The following is a 23396-nucleotide window of genomic DNA, read 5'->3' on the forward strand; positions in this document are numbered from 1 at the left end:
AACCACACCTTATTTCTTTGCGTGAACATTTGGGCGGCATTACGCAAATATTTCCACATTGTGATGTAGACATTTGGGGGCATTTGAATGAGCCCTTTTAGGGGGGTGTGGATGAGTCTTAACTTTTATAAAAGATAAATTCTTTGGTTTTGAGACTTTAGTCTTTGCAACTTTAGGGATCTTATCTATGCACAATCAGCTTGTAACACTCCAAAGAGAAAGGAAAATTTGAAATTGCATCAAATGACCGCTTTAACCTGCATGTGCAATCTGCCTCTCCTGAATGCCTTCTTCCTCATCTTCCTATATACACAGACTCCCGTGGAGTGTCTTGTCGTAGTTAAAACGTACTCCTACTTCCCGTCGAGGGACCCCTACGGTTCCTAAAGCCCCTCTTGTATAGTCTGCCTTGAGATGTTTCTGTGATGAAGGGGGAGACTCTTCCTTTCTGTCAGGGACCCGTCTACACATCCTTCTCGTCCATATGGCTGCACAAGGTAGTTTTGGATCATCTCTTCCTCCCTCATCTCAGAGTCAACATGGCATCCTTTTCACATATCACAAGCCTTGCAAACCGTTCTGAGAAATAATGATGAGAGCAAGTGAGAGAGAAGAAAGAAAAAATGGGAACAGTCACGGGTGGGGAGAGAAAAAAAAACAGTAACTCACACCCGCTTGTCCCCAGTTTCCTCTACCACTAAAGTGAATGCACTGAGCGGTGCTGTATAATTCAGTTTTAATGCGTTATATTGGATCCAGACAGGACAGATTGACTAAGCCTCACCCAGGGAATAAAGCCTGTCTCTGTATTTTCTTTCCACCAGCCCCCTTCCCCCACTGCCACTATCTTTTTTTCCTCTCTCTGTGGGGATTTTCAAAAAATATACTCTCCGTTCTACTGTATCTCTCTCGCTAGCTGAGCCGCGGCGCATCTTAATTAGCGGTTTTATGGCTTTCCCAAGTTTCAGTTCTTATTGCTTTGCGCTTATTTTATTTAAAAGCCATAATGGAAGCCAATTTCTCCAGTTTGGCTTTGAGTGAGAGAGAAAAAAGCCATTTATAAGAACATCATCAACAACATAATGTTATGAAGGTAGTCATGGAGGTCCCTGCGCTGCCAAAATAGAAAATGGCATTGTCTTTTTCGCTTTTTCGTACTAATCAACGCTGAGCATGTGGGATGCTGATCGTTTTGTTTGTCTCTGATGTTGCCAGGTTCACCTCACTATGCTGGATAGAGCTAATTACTGCACTGTCGCCGTATATTACAATAGGTCAGACGTACAAAATGTGCATCTTTTATTTTTACTGCCTTATGAATATTTAACTGTGGGGGTCAAGTCACTAGAAAAAAAAAAAGTGAGTGTAGAAATCAATAAATTGGATTTTTAAATGGATTCCAGTGTAAAACACAGGGACGAGGAAATAAATTGGGAGAGAGAAAGAACTGTAAAATGACCTGATGGTTAATCGCTTGAGATGTGTGCCAGGTAAAATTAACAGCAAATTTGTAACGCTTGCGCAAGTTTTTGATTTCTGTCACATTTCTCGTTGGACTCCAGCCAATAGTTGAGTATATAATATGTTTGTTGTGTGTGTGGTGGTAAGGCGGTCTTTCGTGCACACACTCGCTTTCATGCCCATAAATTAAATTCTGCAGATGCAAAACATGAAACATAAATAAATGTGGTTCTATGAGTAGATGTGTGCCAGTGTGATTTTAGCTTGTGGCGGCTTTTCCTTTTTCCCTCTTCACTATCTCATGCTTTAAAAGTGAGAATCGGGTGAACCTATCGGGACTTGGCTTTAGCTGGGCAAACGGTGATTCCTCACGGTACCCTGTCCTGCACAGTGAGGCGTTAGCTGGCAACTGATAGTGCCATTCTGCATGCGGCTTTGAAAGGAACGGAGCCCAAGGCGAGCTAAACATACTCCATCATCCCTAAGCTCCAGGTTCCAGCTCTCTGCAGATATGGGAGAAAGAATAAAACATTGGGAAGGGAGGGTAAAAGTTTGTTTAATAAGTAGGAGAGGTCATAATGCTCAGAAGGAGTGAAATAAACAAGGACGAGGATTTCAAAATTGGAGCGGAGAGACAAAGAGAGATGGCCTGTGGGTGAGGAGGTAACCTAACCTAACTGCAAGACCTTTGTTTACATGAAAAATGCAGTCCGAGGATTATATGGCGCTCGGATTGAAGCCAGACGCAGAGTCGAGAGAGACCCGCATGGCTGGCAGCTGATGATGAGTGCAGCTTATGGTCATTTCCAATTCATCTCTATACCAAAAGGTTCAGATGTTCACTTCACCACAGGCAGGTAGAGCAACGAAGTGCTCTTATCTGACACCCTCCTCCCTCTATTCTCACCTAGCCCTTTTTTTTGGTGATCTAACCTGCAATGAGGAGATAAAAGCGGGCAGGCTTTTCCATAAATGCACTTATCAGAGCCCAACAAGCTCTCCAACACTTGTTTGACTGACAGCCCAGCTCTTCGGGATTCACATGCACAACGCACACATGTACAAACACATCCTTGCCTCTCGCTTTTGCCTTTAGCCACTTAGGGGTAGATGAGAACTAGTTTAGTGAGAAAAAAGATGCCTATGCTTCAGAAAACTTGGGTCTAACTAAATTTTAATGTTCATTTACCAAAATATGCAGTTTTTGTAGCCTTGTTTTGAAAACTTAAACTAAATTAATATATTATTTACTAATTAATTTATATATTTTATTTTTTATGTATTGCAATATTTAAGCAATAACCATTAACAATTAAACAGAATGTTAAAAATGTATTATTAATAATTACTAATTTAAATAGTAATAGATTTAAAACATCAGAATGGTGTCACGTCTCGTGGAGGAAGGGAGAAAGAAGGAGTAGTAACTTAAAGGTAGAATTTGACTTTTAATATAAACAAAACGTAGGGTAGCCACAGACCAGCAACAAAGTAGAACGGACAAACACTATAGGAGAAAACTGAGGGTATTTGTAAAGGAGAAAACAAAGGAACTAACAAGATGATTAAGGAACGTACTCGGTTACTATCGTAACCTCGGTTCCCTGAGATATGGGAACGAGTACTGCGTCGTAAGACGCTTGTATGGGAAATACATCGCAGCCGCAACTCGCCGCCGCAACTCCGATTTCTTCGAATGAAGCGACTGAGGCGTGCAGCTCATAGCACGGCCAGGAACGCAGTACTCGTTCCCATATCTCAGGGAACCGAGGTTACGATAGTAACCGAGTACGTTTCCTGTCGATATTTCACTCGTACTGTGTCGTAAGACACTTGTATGGGAACCAGTACAATCACGCCGTGCTATGATGGGGAACGACTCAAACCGTAACTCCCCTGGGAGGGCCCAGGGGAGTTAAAATTACACCAAGCACAGGCTGCGCCATCAGGGTCAACCATGGCCTGGGTGTCGTCCCGAAAGTAAACACTTAGTGCCCATAATATGGACCTTCCAAGAGAAGGAGGGACTTGAGCACAGTTGGTCAAGTGAACCCCAGAGATAGCTTATCTAGCCGGAAGCAGCGAACTTAAGCAGAAAGGACTGCAAGGCGGGGACGTCCAGGGTGTAAAACCTCATAAATGTGGACGGCAAGGACCAGCCGGCCGCCTCACAAATTTCCGAAATGGACACCCTGCTGGACCATGCCCAGGAAGAGGCGATGCCTCTGCTGGAATGGGCTCTGAATCCAATGGGGCACTGCAAGCCCAAGGAGGAGTATGCTGGGGTGATAGCATCCACTATCCACCTGGAGATTCTTTGCTTCGTAACAGGGTTACCTTCGTAACAGGTTACCGAAGCTGACAAAAACCTGTTCTGATCTCCTGAATGAGGCAGAATGCTCGATGTATACCCTTAGGGCCCTAACGGGGCAGAGCAGGGACAATTCATGGTCATCCGTCGAGGGGGGAAGCGCAGAAAGCGCTATGACCTGGGCTCTGAACAGAGTGGAGAGCACCTTAGGTACATTTCAAGATGGAGTCGTTAGGCCCGAATTCCAGGCAAGCAGGGTTGACAGAAAGGGCCTGTAGGTCTCCTACTCGCTTAAACGACGCCAGTGCCAACAGCAGGGCGGTATTAAACAAGAGCGATCTCAGGCTCGCAGATTGCAATGGTACAAACGGGGGGCCTTTCAAGGCCCTTAGCACGGTTGGTAAGTCCCAAGTTGGAACTGTACGAGGGCGAGGAGGTTTCAATCTCCTGGCGCCTCGTATAAACTGGTCCACCGCACTATTTCTGCCCACCGAACGACCAGCAATAGGGGCATGAAAAGCCGCTATAGCTGAAGCGTAAACTTTAATGGTGGATGGGGAACGCTGTTTATCCAGCATCTCCTGCAGAAACGAAAGAACCACTGATACCTCAGAGGTGACCGGATCTAAGTCGCGGTCTTGACACCAAGCCGAGAAAATTGACCATTTCAGAGCATAGAGGCGTCTGGTAGACGGGGCTCTAGCTTCCGCCATAGTGTTTAAGACATGCTCTGGGAGGACAAAAGGCTCCCGTTGAGCGGCCACACATGCAGGGCCCATAACTCGGGCCGTGGATGCCACAGCGTGCCGTTCACTTGAGAGAGGAGGTCCCATCTCAAGGGAATGGGCCACTGGGCTTCTTCCAGCAGCTGGAATAGTTCCATTCCGAATGGTTCCTCCAGAAGGGGGCTATTAGGAGAAGCCTGTGCCGCTGTTCCCTGACTCGTCTGAGTACCTGAGGTAGCAGGGCGATTGGAGGGAACGCGTAGAGCGGAAGACTGGGCCACTCATGGGCCAGGGCATCCGTGCTCTTCGTGAAATAGATTGGGCAGTAAGAGTTGTCTTCGGAGACAAAGAGATCTACTCGAGCTCTGCCAAAGATGTCCCAGATTTTCTGAACCGTGAGCGGGTGGAGCATCCATTCTTCTGAGGAGAAGTTGTTCCTTGACAACATATTTGCTCCTTGGTTCATTTTGCCCGGCACATGTGTCGCCTTCAGTGAGCGCAGATTGGTCTGAGCCCAAACAAGAAGGTCTTTTGCCAGCGTGCAGAGGTGCTTCGAGAAAAGGCCGCCCTGGTGATTTATGTATGACACCACGGACCTGCTGTCCGAGCGTACTAGCATGTGGTGTCCCCTTATGTCTTGCAGGAGGAATTGACAGGCACGGCACACTGCTAGCATCTCTAGGCAGTTGATGTGCAGACCCGCTTCCTCCTCGGACCAAAGACCGAAGGTTGGCTTGCCCTCGCACAGCGCTCCCCAACCCTTGTTGGAAGTGTCTGTCGTGACAACCTTCCTTCTGTGTGCCGTGTCCAAGATCACACATAGCTTCAGCCAGAGGGGGTCCCTCCAATGGTTCAGGGCTGATACACAGGCCCGAGTCACCGTTATGCGATGGCGACCGTGATGCCAAGCCGCAGATGGAACCCTCTGCTTCAGCCAGAACTGGATGGGTCGCATGTGAAGCAGACCAAAACGAAGCACTGGCGAAGCTGCTGCCATAAGGCCCAGCATTCTCTGGAAAGCCTTGAGCGAGTGGACTGTCCCTTCCTTGAAGAAGGCCGCACGGCGCTGAATAGTCATGGCTCGTTCCGCTGAGACAGTTGGTGTCATCTGCACCGATCACTGTTCCCAGGAACGACACTCGTTGGCTGGGTAACAGTGTGCTCTTGGCAAAGTTGACCCTGAGCCCCAGGCAATCTAAGTGGCTGAGGAGGAGGATCTTGTGCAACGTTGAAACTGCCTCTGACTGGGCCAGAATGAGCCAGTCGTCGAGGTAGTTGAGGATGCGGATTCCCATCTGCCGTAGAGGGGAGAGAGCCGCATCCATGCATCGTGTAAAAGTGCGGGGAGCCAGGGATAACCCAAACAGTAGGACCTTGTATTGGTATGCCACCCCCTCGAATGCGAATCTCAAGAATCGTCTGTGATGGGGGGCTGCCTGGATGTGAAAGTACGCGTCTTTCAAATCCAGCGACATGAACCAGTCCCCTGGGCATATTTGCCAGAGTATCTGCTTCAAAGTGATCATCCTGAACGACCTTTTTACCAGGGCATGATTCAGGAGTCCTCATCCGCTCTGGGTCTGGTGCTGCGAGAAGAGGACGACGGTAAGAGGGCGGGGTCAGACATGGAGCCCGAAAACTCCTCCGCGTCCGAAGCCGCCAGGGAAAGGCTGTCCATCTCGTCGTCGCTCCCACCGAACGAGATCACGCCGCTCGCAGCCGTGGGGTGAAGAGGACCGGTGAATCTTCTCTCTGCGGAGACGGCGAGGCACATGGGCACTGAGCCGACGTGAGCTCACAAGTCTCCGGTCGCTCAAGTCCTCTGCCCCGCTGCTTCTTTCTCGCAGGTCCCTGGGAGGAAGAACATGGGAGGGTGCGAGGGGCGGAGTCACTTTCTGAAAAGAAAGCTATCCACGAGCGCAGAGAGGCAAGACTGAACGACTCGCAGTGCGAGCAGTCAGTCCTGCTGAGCGCAGCGTCAGCGTGGGATTTCCCCACACATGACACGCACTCAGCGTGACCGTCATCAGCTGCACGTCTTACAATGGCGGCGCGGCATTTGCAACAACGCTCTTTTACAAATACGCTCAATTTCTCAATTGTGAGGCTCTTTTAGTGATTCGCCGGATGGCGGCAGGGGATATACCGGGAAGCAGGAAGCTGCAGCGGGTCCGATCCATCTGCGAGGCATTTCAACGGCGAGTCGGCGTGAGCGAAGCGTCTGAGAAGAAATCTCAGTTGCGGCGGCGAAGCGGCTGCTTATATAGCCAGAAGCCCCCCCCATTTTGGCGGGCTCTGGCGGGCTGCATAGCCATAGGCTCGCTCATCGCCGCCGAGCCATTGGTTCAATTTTAATAGCACTGCACGAACCAATGGACGTGCAGTTTCACTGCGTGATTGAAAAGGCTTCAGTGAAATGGAAAAAAGGAGTTTTTCCCATACAAGCGTCTTACGACGCAGTACGAGTGAAATATCGACAGGGAACTCAGGTGCATGGAATAATTAATTAACTTAACAAGAACAGGAACATAACCATATAAGGAAACTCAGGAACAAGGATAGGGGTAAAGCACGGAAACAAAAGTCCACAATCCTGACAAATGGATGGCTAGTTTGTAACCGAATGTTGGTATTGTTGGTACTGATTAATGCATTTCTCTATAAATTGATAATAATATCACAAACATATTAGCTACAGGGTAAATTTGCTGTTTTGCAAATAAATCGAAAATGGATTGAGATTACAATTTTATGGAATATTTTGTAATGGAGAAAATCATTTGGTAAGGGTTGTGAATATAAAATATGAGTAATATGCATTATTATTATTATTATTATTTTTTTTTTCTAGATACACTTGCAAACCAAAATCCCTGTTTGGGCGGATACAGATGTATTATTCATACTAGATTAATTTAATGTCATAGAAGTTTGATCAACTTTTTCTAACAGGCCTCACAACAACATGGGATTTGTGCTTTTAAAAAGTCATGGAATGCCAAATTGTACCATAAACGTGACGGGTGTCGCATACCCACACAAACACGAACGTACAAACATTCATTATGGGCATACAGACAAATAAGAGCCCTTTACTTTCAGGAGCGGAATAAAATGGAGTGAGAAGTCAGGCAGCCAATAAGGAAATCAAACAGAGAAAATGAAAACCTGAAGAACGACGCTTTCACCTGCCCAACTTATCAGCATGAATTTTTCATCATACCAGTGCTGCTATATTACCTCAGAGTCTTTAGCCATCTACTCAATAAGAGTCCTCATATTTCATCTATATGTCTCGGTGTTGAGAAGATGCTTTTATAAACACAGCCCTCTCAAGCGCAGACAAAGAGCTCATTCAATTTGACCACTACATCAAGCGTATTGTGCTTACTCGCAACCCGCGCTTAGCGAAAAGGTTAGATATGGAGCAAAAGTGCATCATATCGGGTTCAGTGTTTTGTGGTTGCATGCTGAACTTGTTATCGAGCCTCTAACCGATGTTGTCTAGGTCCAGGTTCTGACCCGACCGAATTATGCTTATCTACAGTCTTGTTCTAGGTCAGTGTTGTTTTTATAATATGCTGCAGTGCTGCTAGATTAATTCATTTCAAAGGTGAATAGGAGATCAATAGTAGAACTAATTCATAAAAGGTCTAGTTTTACAGGTCTAATATGCAGTGCTGTAAAATTTAAAGGCCTCTAACTGAAAATGCTGTGTTTTTCCAGGGATTTTTGCTAAGGATACACGCCAGTGCTCCAACTAGCCTGGGGCCACGCAGACCAAAATTCCATCAACAAGACATTTCTGTGGTCTTGAGAGTTTTCCAAACGTAAACCATGATATTGAGCTTCCCACCCTGATAACGAGTCCATTATAGTCTCACTGTAATTTCCATCTGTGCGAATGCTCGAGCGTGCTGAATTAAATTAGTCCAAGGAATTTAAATAACAAGAAACCGTCGCTATAAAACAAATTCCAAGAACGTAATTTTCTGCTCTTTCGCACCGTTAGGATTCTGAATGCAGAAGGATGGAGGATGTGTTTTTGAACACGAGGTGAAGGTGAGTGGAGGTTTTAGTGGACGTGCTGAGGTGTTGAGTTTAGCGGATCTCATGTTTATTTTAGTCTCTCATAGCCTTGTGTGCATTACATCCAGAATCCGAAAGCCAGTCATTCTCTATTCCATCTGCAAACCACAAGCATTAGCATCTCACCATTTCATTCATAAAATATAAGCTGGAAGGCTAGCATTGTAGAAGCGTCCTCCAAGAAGTACACCTCTCAATTATCATTTAAGGTTCAAAAGGTGTCAAATACAGGTTTGCCGAGGGAAGCGGTGGTGCGTGCGTCACAGACTCCCTCTCTAATATCGTTAATAGCGTTATCCTAATGGGTTTTTGGAGCTCACAAATCTGTTACGTTCATTATTCTTCTAGTGCCCGGCCCTTATGTTACCAGACTCCCACCAGCTGCCGGGCCTTGACAGAGCTGGGCTGATGTTCAGACAGACGGAAGGAAAAAAATTCACCCTTTCCAACCTACTGTTTATTTAGACGGAGATAGAAATCATCGCAGATTGGTACACAGATATTCCCCAGACTGAGCAGGTGTTTATCACACGTGGCTTTGGAGATTTTTTATATATTTATTTCTACTTTGCAGAGGTGAGTTTGCATGCAGATGGTTCCGACCTTGGGAACGAACTAGATTTCACTGGTTTTGGCCACCTCCAATTAAGACCCCTAGAGACCACGCGAATGCACTCGAAAAACTTAATGTAGGCCTTGTGTTTAAAAAAATAACAAAATAAATAAAGTAGAATAGACAAGTAGGCCTCTATCCCCAGGTGTGGTTTGGTCTCTTGATCTTGTGCATTCGGTGTTAGCTGGGATTTTTCAAACACTGCTGATAGTCTCTTTTCCACAGCTGCTATGGCGTTTAAGTAAAGTGAAAACAAGCGGCCCGCGGCTCTTGGGAATGAGTGTTAATCTGTTATTTTGCTACACCTGTTTTGGGTGGTAGATGAACATATGGGCCCTTCAGAAAAAAAAAAGTTTGGTTGGAGAAATTTTTTTCAGGATGTTTGTAGGATGCTTATTTATTTAGCTTTATTTATTTTTTGCATTTTGTGTGAGGGCGAGTGAGTAAAACAGAGTATTTCTTGTATTACAGACCATATACTGGCAACAAGACAGTAACAGTAGACGCAGCATTTTTAATCAAGACCATCGTGTTTTACAGGCTTTTTGTTGACAGGGATATGCATTACGAGACATGTCAGCTGGGTTTTACGGCTTTACAGAATCTGTTAATTCAGGAGTCGCTTGTCTGTGAGACTGTCGTTAACCTGCTGGTTGCTCCAAAGCACCAACCTACATAAGTTAAAAAGCTGACTTCAGTATAAATGGTACAGCTGCCCTTATGGTCAAAAACTTGGTTTGCAAAGAGAGATTGCAGATTAATGCAAATTGCAGTGACCCCAAATGTCGTACTTGGTGTACTTAAAATATTGAATATTCAAATGGATTTGCATTTTTCGGTTGTTGAACATACGTGGCAAGTGGTTGTTGCTTATGAGAAAAGTTTTTGTTTCAGAAAAAAAATAGTTTGCAATGAAAGCCATACATTTTTAAGTGCACCACTTTATGGTTTATATTTATGGTATTTTATTGAAAATTTCTGCCTCATTTTGCTCTTTAGTTTCCAATGTCATATCCAGTATATAGTGAACACAATTTCAGGGACTGACAAGAATCTTTATCCACCGAGCATTGGGAGAATAATAGCTTGCACCTTAAACGTCACTGGGATTTATCAATGATATTGCTTTGTAATGCATTATTTTGGAATCATTTAGGTATGATTTTAATTTTTTATCATATTATGAATGTTAAGAAGTTAATTTCTACCATTAAATATGAATTCTTCTTCCATTTTGTTGACTTGATGCTAAATAAAATGTGACATTTGTATAATTTTTGAATAAATTGAGAAATAAATACATAAAGTAAATATAGTGAGCAGCACAAAATGCCTTTTAGTGCACTGAATGACATTGATAAAACTACTGAACTAAAAGCTGATTGAGACACGTTGAGTGTTTTGCATATTGACCTAGCTGTGAAGTGGGAGTTGGACTGGAAGTTCTGAGGTTGAGAAATCTACAGCAGATAGTTTGCTCTGTTGTAATAGACTTAGATAGCAGCATTTAATAACCTATGCTTCGGGGCCCTGTCCACTCAATAAGTGTAAGATAAATCAGTGAAGTAGTTTTCTAATATATAAGTTTCACATTCAGTCTGAGATAAATGACAGTCGCTGAGCTGATCCGCACCCATCCATCTCTCTGAATGAGCTGATCTGCCGTCATTTCACCTGCCCCTGTGAAAGTAGATGCTGGGGGTTACAGCATGACTATATATCACGAACTCTTCACAGACTGACATTGATTACCTCTTATGTAGTATGATGTTACAAATTTCTGGTATATCATGTGGTATAATGCAACATATTTTTCTCATTTCTGTGCCGTTTTATATTGTTCAGCTGTGGTGCACCTGGTGTCTAGTTAAACCAAGACCGCTGAAGTTCTCTCTCAGTATTTACTTCCCTTGACATTTCTATAACATGCATTTATTCAGTGTTGGGCAAACACTGCATAACGTATACACACACACAATATTTTTTTTGTTTAGTCATTTATACATAAAAAAAAAAAAAAAGTCATTTTTTTGCATTTTATTTTAATTACATGAAATAATATCACACATATTCATTGGTAATTTGTTCTTCTACATGTTCGAAAACAAAAAGCATCTGATGATTAAGTATAACAGAAATTATGCTGTTTGCTTAGATCTTGAACAGTTTAAATTTCATCAAACAAACAAGATGTTATTTGCAGATTTGGTTTCAATTGATTATAGCTAAATATCCACTTCATTCAGCTGTTTTAAAGTATTCTGTTACTGTTTTATGAAGTGAGGAGCCACTTGCCGAATTATTCAAACTGAAGGTACATTTGCACGACAACTATGTACTAAAAAAAGAAAAAAAATGTCCTTAGCGTTTTTGGAAAGTACAGGACAACGTTGTCAAAAATGATCCTTGTTCACACGAATCTGTGAAAATGACCAAATACGCTGAATTATAGTTATGAAGTACTTGTGCATGCCTATAGACTGTTACAGTTTTCAAAAATTGACGTTTGTCTAGTTTACATGAAGACGATAATGGTATCATTTTCAAAAACTTGCACTTTGTAACCTGTTTTCAGGCCCCCAATGTGCTTAAAAATTCTTCTATTTGTTGTTGTAAATCATGTTGTGTAAGCTTCGTGCAAACCAATTCAGCTCTTCTGTTAGTCTACTTGACCAGTTTAGTGATTCATTGACGTATCAGGCATCACTACTGAACATCAGAAAATACAAGACATACTATCTGATTGTTAAAATGTTTATCAGGGAAAATGTTTATTAAGTAGTAAAATAGATTTGATACTGGAATCTACATGATTTGGAAATAGCTATGCTATTTCAGAAAGTTGATAAACTGTTAACTCTATCAATTTGTAGAGCCAATTTTTCCCAACAGTTGTAGAGCACCACTAATCAAAAATCAATCAAAGGAACGCTTCAGAATTTGATATTTTGCACCATCAGACTTGTGACTGTGTTGCTCTGTGAGTCCAAATGTGTGTTAATGTTGTACAGAGACAAGCAGCTGTGGCTCTTTATGCACTGATAAAGGAACTTTTTTTTGGGGGAAAAAAAGAAAACATCCTAATGGACAGGAGCTGATGGAGGCCAGAGCAAGCCTGGATTACAAGCTAGAGTATATATATACGTGTTTGTGTGAGTGAGACAGATAGAAAAACAGAGAGAAAGAGAGAGTATGGATGATAGGTGGGTGGCAGTTAGTCTCGACCTTAATTTGGAGTAATTTCCCCGTCTTTCTGGGCATGATGCAGGGGATTTGTTTGGTGGCAAGGCCTGGTCCAATCTGTTCCTCTGATACAACTATATATATCTCAACTGCTTTTAATCCACATTACGCGGATTTATCGTGAGATACACTGGGATTTGTGAAGATCAGCGTCTGTCACACAGAGAGAAACAGGAATAAATAGCTCAGCATTTCCATCGCTTTTTTTTTTGTTTGGGCTGTTTATATCATAGGAGAGATCCTGATTGTTATTCTTGTTCTTTTCATCATCCGTCTATCTTTGTTTTGATGTCATCTTTATATAATGCAGCAAGTTTCTCAGTCACTATAGGCTAGATTCTCCATATATATTTCAGATGTTTTTGATATTTTAATGATGTCCGTCGTAATGTTGCTTGCTTAAACATTTGGATCTATTCCCCCCCAATTAAAACCATTTAGATGATAATGGTTTATATAATATTATCTGGTAATGCGATAATAAATCTCTAACCTATTGTGGTTGTTAATCACTTGGTCTCACAATCAGGGACTGACCCCATAACTGCTGGTTGATACTGAGCTTTAACTCATTCTTGTGTGTCTGGCAATCATCACAAATTCCTTTGAAGTAATTGGACTTCCTCTTTCTTTGCCCAATTTAACCGACTCGTTTTTTTGTTTATTTTCTTTAGATCTCTTTTCCTTCAAACATAAGCCTGGTTGTGCATTTTCCACTGATCTTGCTGTATTCACTTGCTTTGAAACCGCCAGTCTCAAGTCTGTTCCTAATAGTAGGTGACTTCCCCACCCATCAGCGTCATATCCATCCCATATGTGAACCCTAAAGTCTGGTTATTGGTTTTCAACACGCGTGCGCACACACAATTACTCATATCCTTTTACACTCCAGAGTACAATTAGTGTGGAATTCGCTCTTAAGCACAATGCTCGGCAACACTTTCACCCTCAACCAAGCTTTGCTCATTAAATGTGTATTTACAATGACAAATGCGTAGCGTTATTGTCACCCTGAAGCTTGTAACGCACAGTGGTGGCTGTGTCTTCATCCTAGCAAGTAGAATAATACATGTCAACCTGGTCAGCGTATTTGTTTTTGTAAATGTGTATATAGTGTGTTTTATATTAAAGAGTATTATATTATATTATATTATACTAGTAGCTTGTGGTGTAGCTAATTACCTTTTGCTTCAGTGTAGTGTGTGCATTATTAAATTGCACAAATCAAATGATATTTAATTATTTAAAATGAGCAGTATTTTATTTTTTATATTTACTTATGTATTTTTTATATAAATATAAAAAAAAATTTTAACTGTAACTATCAGCTGCTATGTAATTGTGGACAGTAACCACTATTTATCTCATAAATGTAAACTTATTACAGTGAATAAAACTAGAAAGTCAAAAACAAAAGTGGTAAATAGTTGCATTTACCTAAATATTTTGCTACAAAAAAGATGAAGAGTTAATTCACATGAATTGTTCCAAAACTGTAAAAAAAAATATATGATAAGTGATGGCAACTTATGTTTTTTAATTACTTTAACTCATCAAAATACGTTTAGCAGTTTCAACTTTGTAATTTAAAATTAAAATATATATATATATATATATATATATATATATTTTTTTTTTTTTGCAGTAAACAAAACAATTCATTAAAGTTTTTTTTAAGGTTACCAACATTGGTGTTACATATAAGAGAAAAGAAGAAAATGTTTTATTATTGTTTTGCTTGACTGTATTTCTGCAAAAAAAAACTAAGTTTGTTATTATAAAAGCTATTATGCTATTCTGAAACTACTGTAATGCCACTAGGACATGTACTTCAGTTTGCATATGTTTTGTAAGAATTCACATCAACGTTAGCTGAACCTGGCTGGGAAATATTTGTTTGATAATTTAAGCTACAAGAGTACAATTTAATATCCCATTGTTGTCAGATTTTATTTTATTTTTTCAGAGTTATTTTGAAATGTTATTGACACACATTCTTCAGTTTTAGAATTTTGTAGATTTGTGTTATTCACTTCATTGAAGTAGATAGCAGCTTCACTTGTATAGCCTACCTATTCCCTACATAGCTTTGCATAACTGTTACAAATATGGCTGCAGAGTAAAGTGACATACTTTTAGAGGTACAATACTGTTGTTCTCAACTCTGTACATTGTCAAAGATTCCCCGACATGAAACTATAGCAATATGCACAGTTAATAACCTTGTGTGATTATTCTGTCTGACTGGTTTATTCATCTATTCCAAATCTTGTTTAGCTGGGCGGCTAACGTAATTTTTACACACTCGCTCGCTAAATGGCATCACCTGAAATAAACTGTCAAAGTCTGGCCAGCAAAGTGCCATTGCATTTCCATGATATATTGTAATGCGCCATAATCACCTGCCCTGCAGTGAACACCCATTATAGCTCAGTAACCCAGTGTAGTGTGCCACGCTACCCCACACTGCAGACAAAAAGAGCCCACCCTCTTCCTCCTCAGCCCTCCAAATCCACTTTACTCAGAGGACAAGCATATTTAAAACAGCAAAGTTGACGATTTTGTTGCCAAGCTCCAAGAAGTGCTTATCCCTCAGTCTCACTGGGTGGCGAGGAGGACAAGCTGTCTCTGCTATCTCCCCAGCGCCGGAGAAAGAACGGGCGAGAGAAAGAGCAGCGAGAGGGAGGACAGAAGGAGATGATTTTTTTTGGTTGGGTATAATTTCCAGTTGGGGAGGGTAGCGGGATTGTTTCAGATGAAGGAGACAGTGGATGGGGCTTCAGCCCACACTGACCCTTTCTTCTCTCCCTTGCTCCCTCGTTCTCTGCCTCTCTGCTCCAAAACGATAAGATTTTATGGCATGTCCATGAGCCTAATCTTATTTATTCACTAAAGCTTTTTTGGATCCCAACATCAGTGAGAGAATTAAAGCGGGAGCTCCCACCGGGAGGTCAGTAGTTTGGTGATGGAGAAACATTGTAAGAATGGGAAAATACCATTTCTCTCGACCACCACGGCTTAGTTTGCATGTCGCTTTGTTGTCATGGTGGGTTTCAATGGTGTAGAGAACATAGTTTGAACATATATTTATCATGCAAATATTAGTCTTTGTTGGATGGCTCTTTGGAATGCTTAATTTTGATTGATGGCATTCTGAGTTCAGATATTTTGGATAATAATGCTAAACTATAACTGACTGTTGTTGCGGGCAACTGTGCATCGTCCTTCATAGCTGAGCGGTGTCTTTTCTCTCATTAATTAAATACAATAACTGTATATAATTAATATAATTCAGTTTAGCAGTGTAATAAGTTTGGTAGTGTTCAGTCAGGTGGCCATTACACCATTTAAACCACTTTCAGCTTTACAAAGAGGTACTGATAACATAGTATGTGCGTCTGACTCTACAGTGTCCCAAACAACATAAACGTTTATAGGGGTCATGGCATGAGAAATCAAATTTGCCTTGGTATTTTGGCATATAAGAGGTCTTTGTACCATTCAAACATCCTGCAAATTTCATAGCTTAAAATGTCGTCCTCATTATAAACAAAGCATTTATTTAATCAAGCTCCAAAAATGGCTAATTTTGGATCTGAAGTGCAAGATGACATCACCCAAGAAAAATATTGGCATAAACACTGCCTCCAGAGCAAGACCCGCCCACTGGTGTTCACTCACTTAAGGTTGTGACACTTGATTACGATGAATGTGAGTGTCGCGTTGCATCTAAAGCAAATAGAAGTTACAATCACTGCCGCTATCTTGTCTACACTGGATACAGTAAACATCAAATAGCGAGGGGGAGTTGATACTGTTTCCTATGCAATGATGCTAGTCAATAATAACAGTGGTAGATTACAAACAGGTCGTTTTAGACAGAGGGTCAGAATGAGGGTTGAAAATAATTGTTTTTCCACATATTTATTTGCTTTTTGTTTTTTGGTGCAAAAACTTTATTAACATTATAAGTAAACCTCTAGGAACATATTAAAATGTTATTACCCCTTTATAATATTTGAGAAAATCACAGCTAAATTAGTGTTAGCCTATGTGTACATTTAAAAAAAATTAAAAATTCTGTGAATATCAAGAGAACTGATGCCTCATTTTTATGCATTGGTCAGAAACAACAACAAAAAAATTAAAACAAATGTTAACTTTTAATCTCTTTTGGCCAGACTTTAATAAACTCATATGTTCATGTTTACTTTAAAGCTTATTATGGCTAAGAACTGCCAACTTTTACACTTTATGTCAATAGTCCACGTTAGACATTCTGCAGTAAGTAACTTTGCAACTATATGTCAACTAGCAGTCATTAGAGTATTAGTAGACTGTTTAATATCTAACGCTTTATTTTGATGGGTCCACAACATACAACATACTGACTATGAGAAACTTTGCAAGTATATGTCAACTTATTCTACTAACCCTAAACCTATCCTAACAGTCTACTCTGAGAGTTAGTAGACATGTAGTTGCAAATTAATGAGAATTAGTTGACATGAAGTTAAAAAGTTACTTCTAGTTAGTAGAATGTCTAAAGTGGACTATCGAAATAAAGTGTAACCTAACCTTTTTCTATTTTAATATATTTTACGATGTTAATGTATTCCTGTGATGACATTACTCCAGGCTTCAATGTCACATGATCTTTCAGAAATCATTCTAATATTCCGATTATGCTGTTCAAGAAGGATTTCTAATGATTATATATCTTGAAAATACTTGTGCTGCTTAATATATTTTGAGGAAACCATGCGTTTTTTTCCAAAAAAAGTTCAAAAGAACAGAATTGATTGGAAATAGAAATTAATATTTTGAAATAATATTTTGTAGCATTATAAGTATCTTTACTGTCACTTTTGATCCATTTAATGCATCCTTGCTGAATAAACATACTAATTTCTTTAAAAAAAAATCTTACTGTACCTAAACTTATTGTACTTCATTTATTTAATTAAATATTGGGGAGGAGAAGTTCCCAGCTGAGTCTCAGTTCTTCCAAAGGTTTCTTTAACAGCAGAGAGTTTTTCTGTGCCAACATCACTGCTGGCTTGCTCCCTGAGGGTTTTGTAAAGCACTGTACTTTGTGAAGCTGCTTTGGAACAATGTGTATTGTGAAAAGCACTATACAATTAAATTGAACTGAATTATTAACATGACAGTTTGAATGGGAAAACTGGCAACTTAAGCTTCTAAATGTCTTTTGATTGTTGATGTTTTCATGCTCTCGGCAGCCAATACTTATACTTACTTATATTTATCACAATGGCATTTTTAAATGTAGAATGAGGTGTATTTTTATGACCTTGAGTTTTTTTGTTTTTGCTTCAAAATAGTTTGATCTGGCATCGTCAAGGGCAAGATATTGGAAGTGTTTTCCCTTCAGTTTGCTTTGATAGTCTAGCTATGCACAGCTGTGTGGTCAGTTGGACATTATTATTTAAAAATGTTGCATTAGGCTATATTTTGTTCCAGAACCACTGAATTTCAACATAGCAAGCCAATCCTCAACTCTAAATTAGTTTCAATGGGTCTCGAATCAGTCTTTTGAAGTAGGCCAATAGAGGGTCGAGTTGCACCATCAGAATGATATCAGAGGAACAAGCTGTTTTGAAAAAAATCAGTTTCAGCGGTATGAGATCAGCGACTTCATAAGTGACAAAGAGGAAATTGATTTGATCATGAACACATGACTAGCTTCACAGTTCTAGTGTGCTGTAATTGGCCCCTCTCTCTCTCCAATATCATTTATTTAGCCGTACACATGATAAAAATGACTGTGTGTGAGGACGTGTTTGCTTTCATTATCTTCCTTCCTGTTCAATTACGTGGAAACTGGTTCCCGGAACCTTCCTATGTGCTCCTGACCGCTAAGAAGATGAAGGGGCGGTAATAAATGGAATGGAGGGATTGGTTCGGTGTGTATAGGGGACTAAGGAGTCAGTGTGCCTTCACATGTTTTTTACTGTAATTAATATTACAGCTTGCTGTCATAACCATGTATGAGAAGTTCCCGTAATCGTTCGCCAAATTCTCGGCAAATCCCCGCAGCCCTATAAAATCCATCTAAATCTCCCTCCACATTTTCCTCTTCTCCTTTCTTTCCCCTTTTCATTTTTCTTATTTAATCTCTGTTTGTCTTTGACAGCCGTTTGTCTTTACGCCGAGTACTCTTCCAATTCAATCGTTTGCTCAATCAATCTGTTTTCTCTCCTCCTAGTCCACTTTTCTTTTCTCTCCATCCTCATCTCCTCGTCTTCACTCCCTTCATCTCTCCGGCTGTCTGTGTGTCCGTCCATGACTCTCGCCCCCTCCTTTCTCTTCCCCCCAGTGAACGTCTCTGGGCGCCGGGCTGTCAAAGCCGTTAAGAACAGCAGCAGTCTCCTCCGATTACACCGTGTTTGGGATTACTGCATACGTGCTCCAGCCCATTCCGTCTGCTCCCAGGCTGATTTTCCTCGCCGGTTCTTGTAAAAGCCTCAAACTAGCAGTGCGTCGTGTGTGTGCTGGAACTCACATACCCGTGTCTTCCGGCCGCATGCATGTGCTCAGCATCTCCAGCCTCTCATAGGTTGAGGGCAGAGATCTGCCAGCCTGTACTATTATGTTTTTTTTTTCTTACTGACCCCAAAAATAAAGCAGCACACCTGTTTTCAACATTGTTAATGATAAGAGATGTTTCTTGAGCAGCAAATCAGCATATTAGAATGATTTCTGAAAGATTGTGTCACTGAAGACTAGAGTAATGATGCTGAAAATTCAGCTTTGCATCACAGGAGTAAATTACATTTAAAATATATTCAAATATTACAAATATTGTAATAATATTTCACAATTAGTGCTGTCAAACGATTAATCGCGATTCATTGCATCCAAAATAAAAGTTTTTTTTTTTTTTTACATAATACATTTTTATGTACTTTATTTATTATTTATATATAATTACACATGCATGTACATATTTAAGAAAAACATGTTATGTTTATATATTAGTATATTTACATAGTATAAATAATATGAATATAAATATATACATGTAATTACATGTAAATATTTTCAAAATATATACTATGTGTGTGTATTTATATATACATATTTATTTTGGATGAGATTAATCGCGAGTAATCTTTTGACAGCAATATTCACAATATTACTGCAAATAATTAGAAAACTTTTAATGGAAAACTATTTTGAGTACAGTCTTCATCTCATTATTTTATACATCATTCAGATGTCTCTTCACAAAAACAATATATTTGTTGCTGTGAAAAATCTTTTCAATTAGCACCCAATGACAGCAAGCACCTTTAACAACATTGAAGTGTTGGTATGATATTCACTATCAATGGGGGGGGGGGGGGGGGGGGGGGGGTCATCGGTTGTGATTTGCAGTTTTATTATTAACTCAGATGTTTATTTAAAGAAATGGTAGACGGAATGCTCCACAATGTTAGACTTCATTACAGCCCACTCAAGAAGAATACAGTATCTATTCATTTCTGAACTTATTCACATAAATCTCCAGTTTAGTTCAATGGGATTTTCTCTAAAGCTTGTCAGCTCTAGTAACAGTAGCCAAGGTCAACTGAGGGTTAATTATGTTGTTATAATGGACACTAGTGTAAAGCTTAACCTCACACAGAGTTAGATTGAGATTTCCTCAGCTACGGATCTAGACCTGCCAAGCACATCATGCGTCAAAGTTCAGCACTTTTTGCTGAATTTATCTGTATCCATCCTAATTTTACTTGCCTTATTATTACCAGACAACTAGGTCAGTGGTGTCCGATAATACACACCTTAGACATTCAATTGTACTTCAGTGATCATTTCGAATCAATTCACAGCTTCAGGAATCCAACTAAAGAAAGAAGTTATAAATTTAAGAAAGAGGATTTATTCCGTCATTGTTCTACTAGGAAAGACAAATGTGAATTATGCATGAGGGAATTTATGCACGCTTCATGTGATTTTGCCTCTTCTGTAATTTAGTGAAATTGCAACATCAGATTTCCAGCGTAATTTAGTTCCCTTTTCTTCGATACATTTTCATTTGCATTCATTCGTACATCAAGGTCACATTAACATAACTGGCCAAATATTAAAAGATTTGAAATTTCTTACTTTATGGCTTTCCCTCTGAACCCCTTATCTACAACCACTGCACTCTTCTTGCCTCAAAAAAGGGGGGATAGAGTTTTTAAAAAAAAAAGAAAGAAAAAAAGCCTTTTGCATAAAATGGCAAGTTAAAGAAATCTAAAACAGTTGCTGAGGAACTCTAAATAATCACTATGCTTTTGGAGATGAATACATTAACATAACTTACAGCTCTGGAAGTAATCACCAGTCTAAGAGAGTGAGGTCTCCTCTAGGGCTTGTTTCTTTTTGGTCTGTCACTCAGTTTAAACCCTGACCCTCCTAGAAAGAGAAGGATTGCAGAACCTAAGCCATGTGGTTCCCTCTTAGGTGACTTACCAATAACATGCAAGGTAGGGATTAGTTTATTCCTTTGTCTACTCTTTGGAAGAAGCAAGAAAAAGTTTGCGGCAGAATATATTTTGCTAAGTACCGTTCAGACATGCTGTCATTCAGTTGGCAAATGTGTCATAGTGGCTGTTTCTATGGTAGCCCTCAAGGGCACGACGTAACTGCGTTAGACAAGCAAACAAAACTTGACAGGGCGACAACATTAAGCTGGAAAAACATTTCTAAATTGCTTGATTTTTTTATAATGTTACATTACGATTTCACATCATTTTCCATCTAGCCAGTAATCCCACCCTGCTGGAAAAAAAACTAAACAAATAAAACAGCCTGAACCAGCCTAAACTGGTTTGTTGGTCTTAACTGGTCTCCAAGCCTGGCCTAATTTGTTGGTTTTGGAACACTTGTTAGGCGGGTAGCCTAGCTGGCTGACCATCTAAAGCAATTTGAACATCCGACCATCTAGATCAGTTGAAAAGCTGATTATTTGTGTTCTCCTGGTTTGGTCAGTCTGGACTATTGTTTGGTTTGAGTGGGTTTTGGGCATTTCCCCACCCTGAAGACCAGTTTAACCAGGCTAGGAGACCACTTTAAACCAGAATATTCCAGTATGGAGTTTCTACAGGAATATGGATATGGTTTTATGGTTTTAAAAAATAAATGGGAAGACAATACCACCCTGATGAAAAACAGCATAAACTGGTTTGTAGGTCTTCACTGGTCTCCTGGTCTAGTCTGCTGGTTTTGCTAGTTTTGACAGGCTGGGAACTTAGATGGCTGACCATCTAAACATCTAGACCAGTTTAAAACAGCAAAGAATGGCTGTGGTGAGTGGGGCGGGGCCGAGAGCCGTGGGAACGGAGCGAGGCCGGTGGAGTTAATGATAATGAGCGACACCTGCGACACTCACCGGTCTCGAGTCCCACGGAGGAGCTCCGGAAGGATAAAAGGAGGAGTGACGACAGTGGAAGACGAGAGAGGACCAGGCCTGGATTTTATTTTGTGTTTTGTGTGCGGCAGTCGTCCGTGAGGGGCTGCCGCTATACTTTTACGTTTGTTTATTTTGGTTATTAAATCTTTGCATGTTTGCCGGTTCCCGCCTCCTTCTTCCCAAATCTACGAACTTTGTTACAATGGCCAATAAGGATTGCAGATTGCTATAGATGTTACACTTTTGTTTGTTTGTTCGTTTTCTTGAGAAGGTAAAAACTTTTAAAGCCATTCTGAACAAAAAAGATCTTAAACCATCTGAATATGAATAGTTCACCCACATGTAGTTCCAAACCTTTCTTCTGTGGAACAGTAAAAAATATGTTTTAAAGAATGTTAGTAACCAAACAGTTTCCATTCCCATTTTTCCATACAATAAAAGTCAATAGAAATGGAAACTGTTTGGTTACCAACATTCTTCAACATATGTGACCCTGGACCACAAAACCAGTCTTAAGTCGCTGAGGTATATTTGTAGCAATAGCCAAAAATACATTGTGTGGGCCAAAATTTTCGATTTTTCTTTTATGCCAAAAATCATTAGGATATTAAGTAAAGATCATGTTCCATGAAGATATTTTGCAAATTTCTTACTATTAATATATCAAAACTTAATTTTTGATGAGTAATATGCATTGCTAAGAACTTCGTTTGGACAACTTTAAAGGCGATTTTCTCAATATTTCGATTTTTTTTGCACACTCAGATTCCAGATTTTCAAATAGTTGTATCTCGGACAAATATTGTCCGTTCCTAACAAACCATACATCAATGGAAATTTATTTATTCAGCTTTCAGATGATGTATGAACCTCAATTTCGAAAAACTGACACTTAAGACTGGTTTTGTGGTCCAGGGTCACAAATGTTCTTTAACGTTTTGCAGAAGAAAGATAGACATACACTGTAAAAAATGATTATTATTTTTTTCAAAGTTGTAAATAAGGATAAAATGAATATTGGTTTTTGTTTTACAAGAAATTACCATTTTGGTTCCTCTACTTGAAAAATGTTACATTTAATCCGGTGTATTACCTGCCAATTCATTATTGTTCATTTAAAAATGTACTAGTTATTTATGAGTGAAAATGGTTTCTACACCAAATGTTTCTCAGTGTTAGAACAACATGAGGGTGAGTAAATTATGACAGAATGTTCAGTTTTGGTTGTACTCTCCATTTAAGGTGTCCTCCTGACCTTGTTAAACTGGTCTTCATAGTGGGGAAGTGCATAAAACCAGCCAACAGACCAGACTGACCAGGATTGTGTTTCCCAAAAGTGTATCTACAGGAATATGGATGTGGTTGTACAGTTGAATTTTGCGGAATGGCTGAAATGGTAGGAGGCTGTCACAGAGAGCATTTGCATTCCTTTAAACGTCCTCATCTTCATTCTGCTCCCTTGGTAATAACAGACTGCTAACGGAGATCGGAGCACTGTTGATGGTTGTGGCGAGAGAGAAAAGAGAAAAA

General features: G+C 40.2%; 1 protein-coding gene across 1 annotated transcript in view; it reads left to right on the top strand.

Moving 5' to 3' along the window:
* Nucleotides 1-5921: 5921 nt before the first annotated feature.
* Nucleotides 5922-23396, top strand: part of nphs1 (NPHS1 adhesion molecule, nephrin) — a gene marked incomplete at both ends in the record, with an annotated part of 139367 nt that continues 121892 nt past the window's right edge. Inside the window, 1 exon segment of the mRNA XM_079391443.1 lies at nt 5922-6223. Within this exon segment, the coding sequence (XP_079247569.1) occupies nt 5922-6223 (302 nt within the window).

This window comes from Barbus barbus (assembly GCF_936440315.1).
Source record: "Barbus barbus genome assembly, chromosome: 34".
NCBI classification, from domain to species: Eukaryota; Metazoa; Chordata; class Actinopteri; order Cypriniformes; family Cyprinidae; genus Barbus; species Barbus barbus.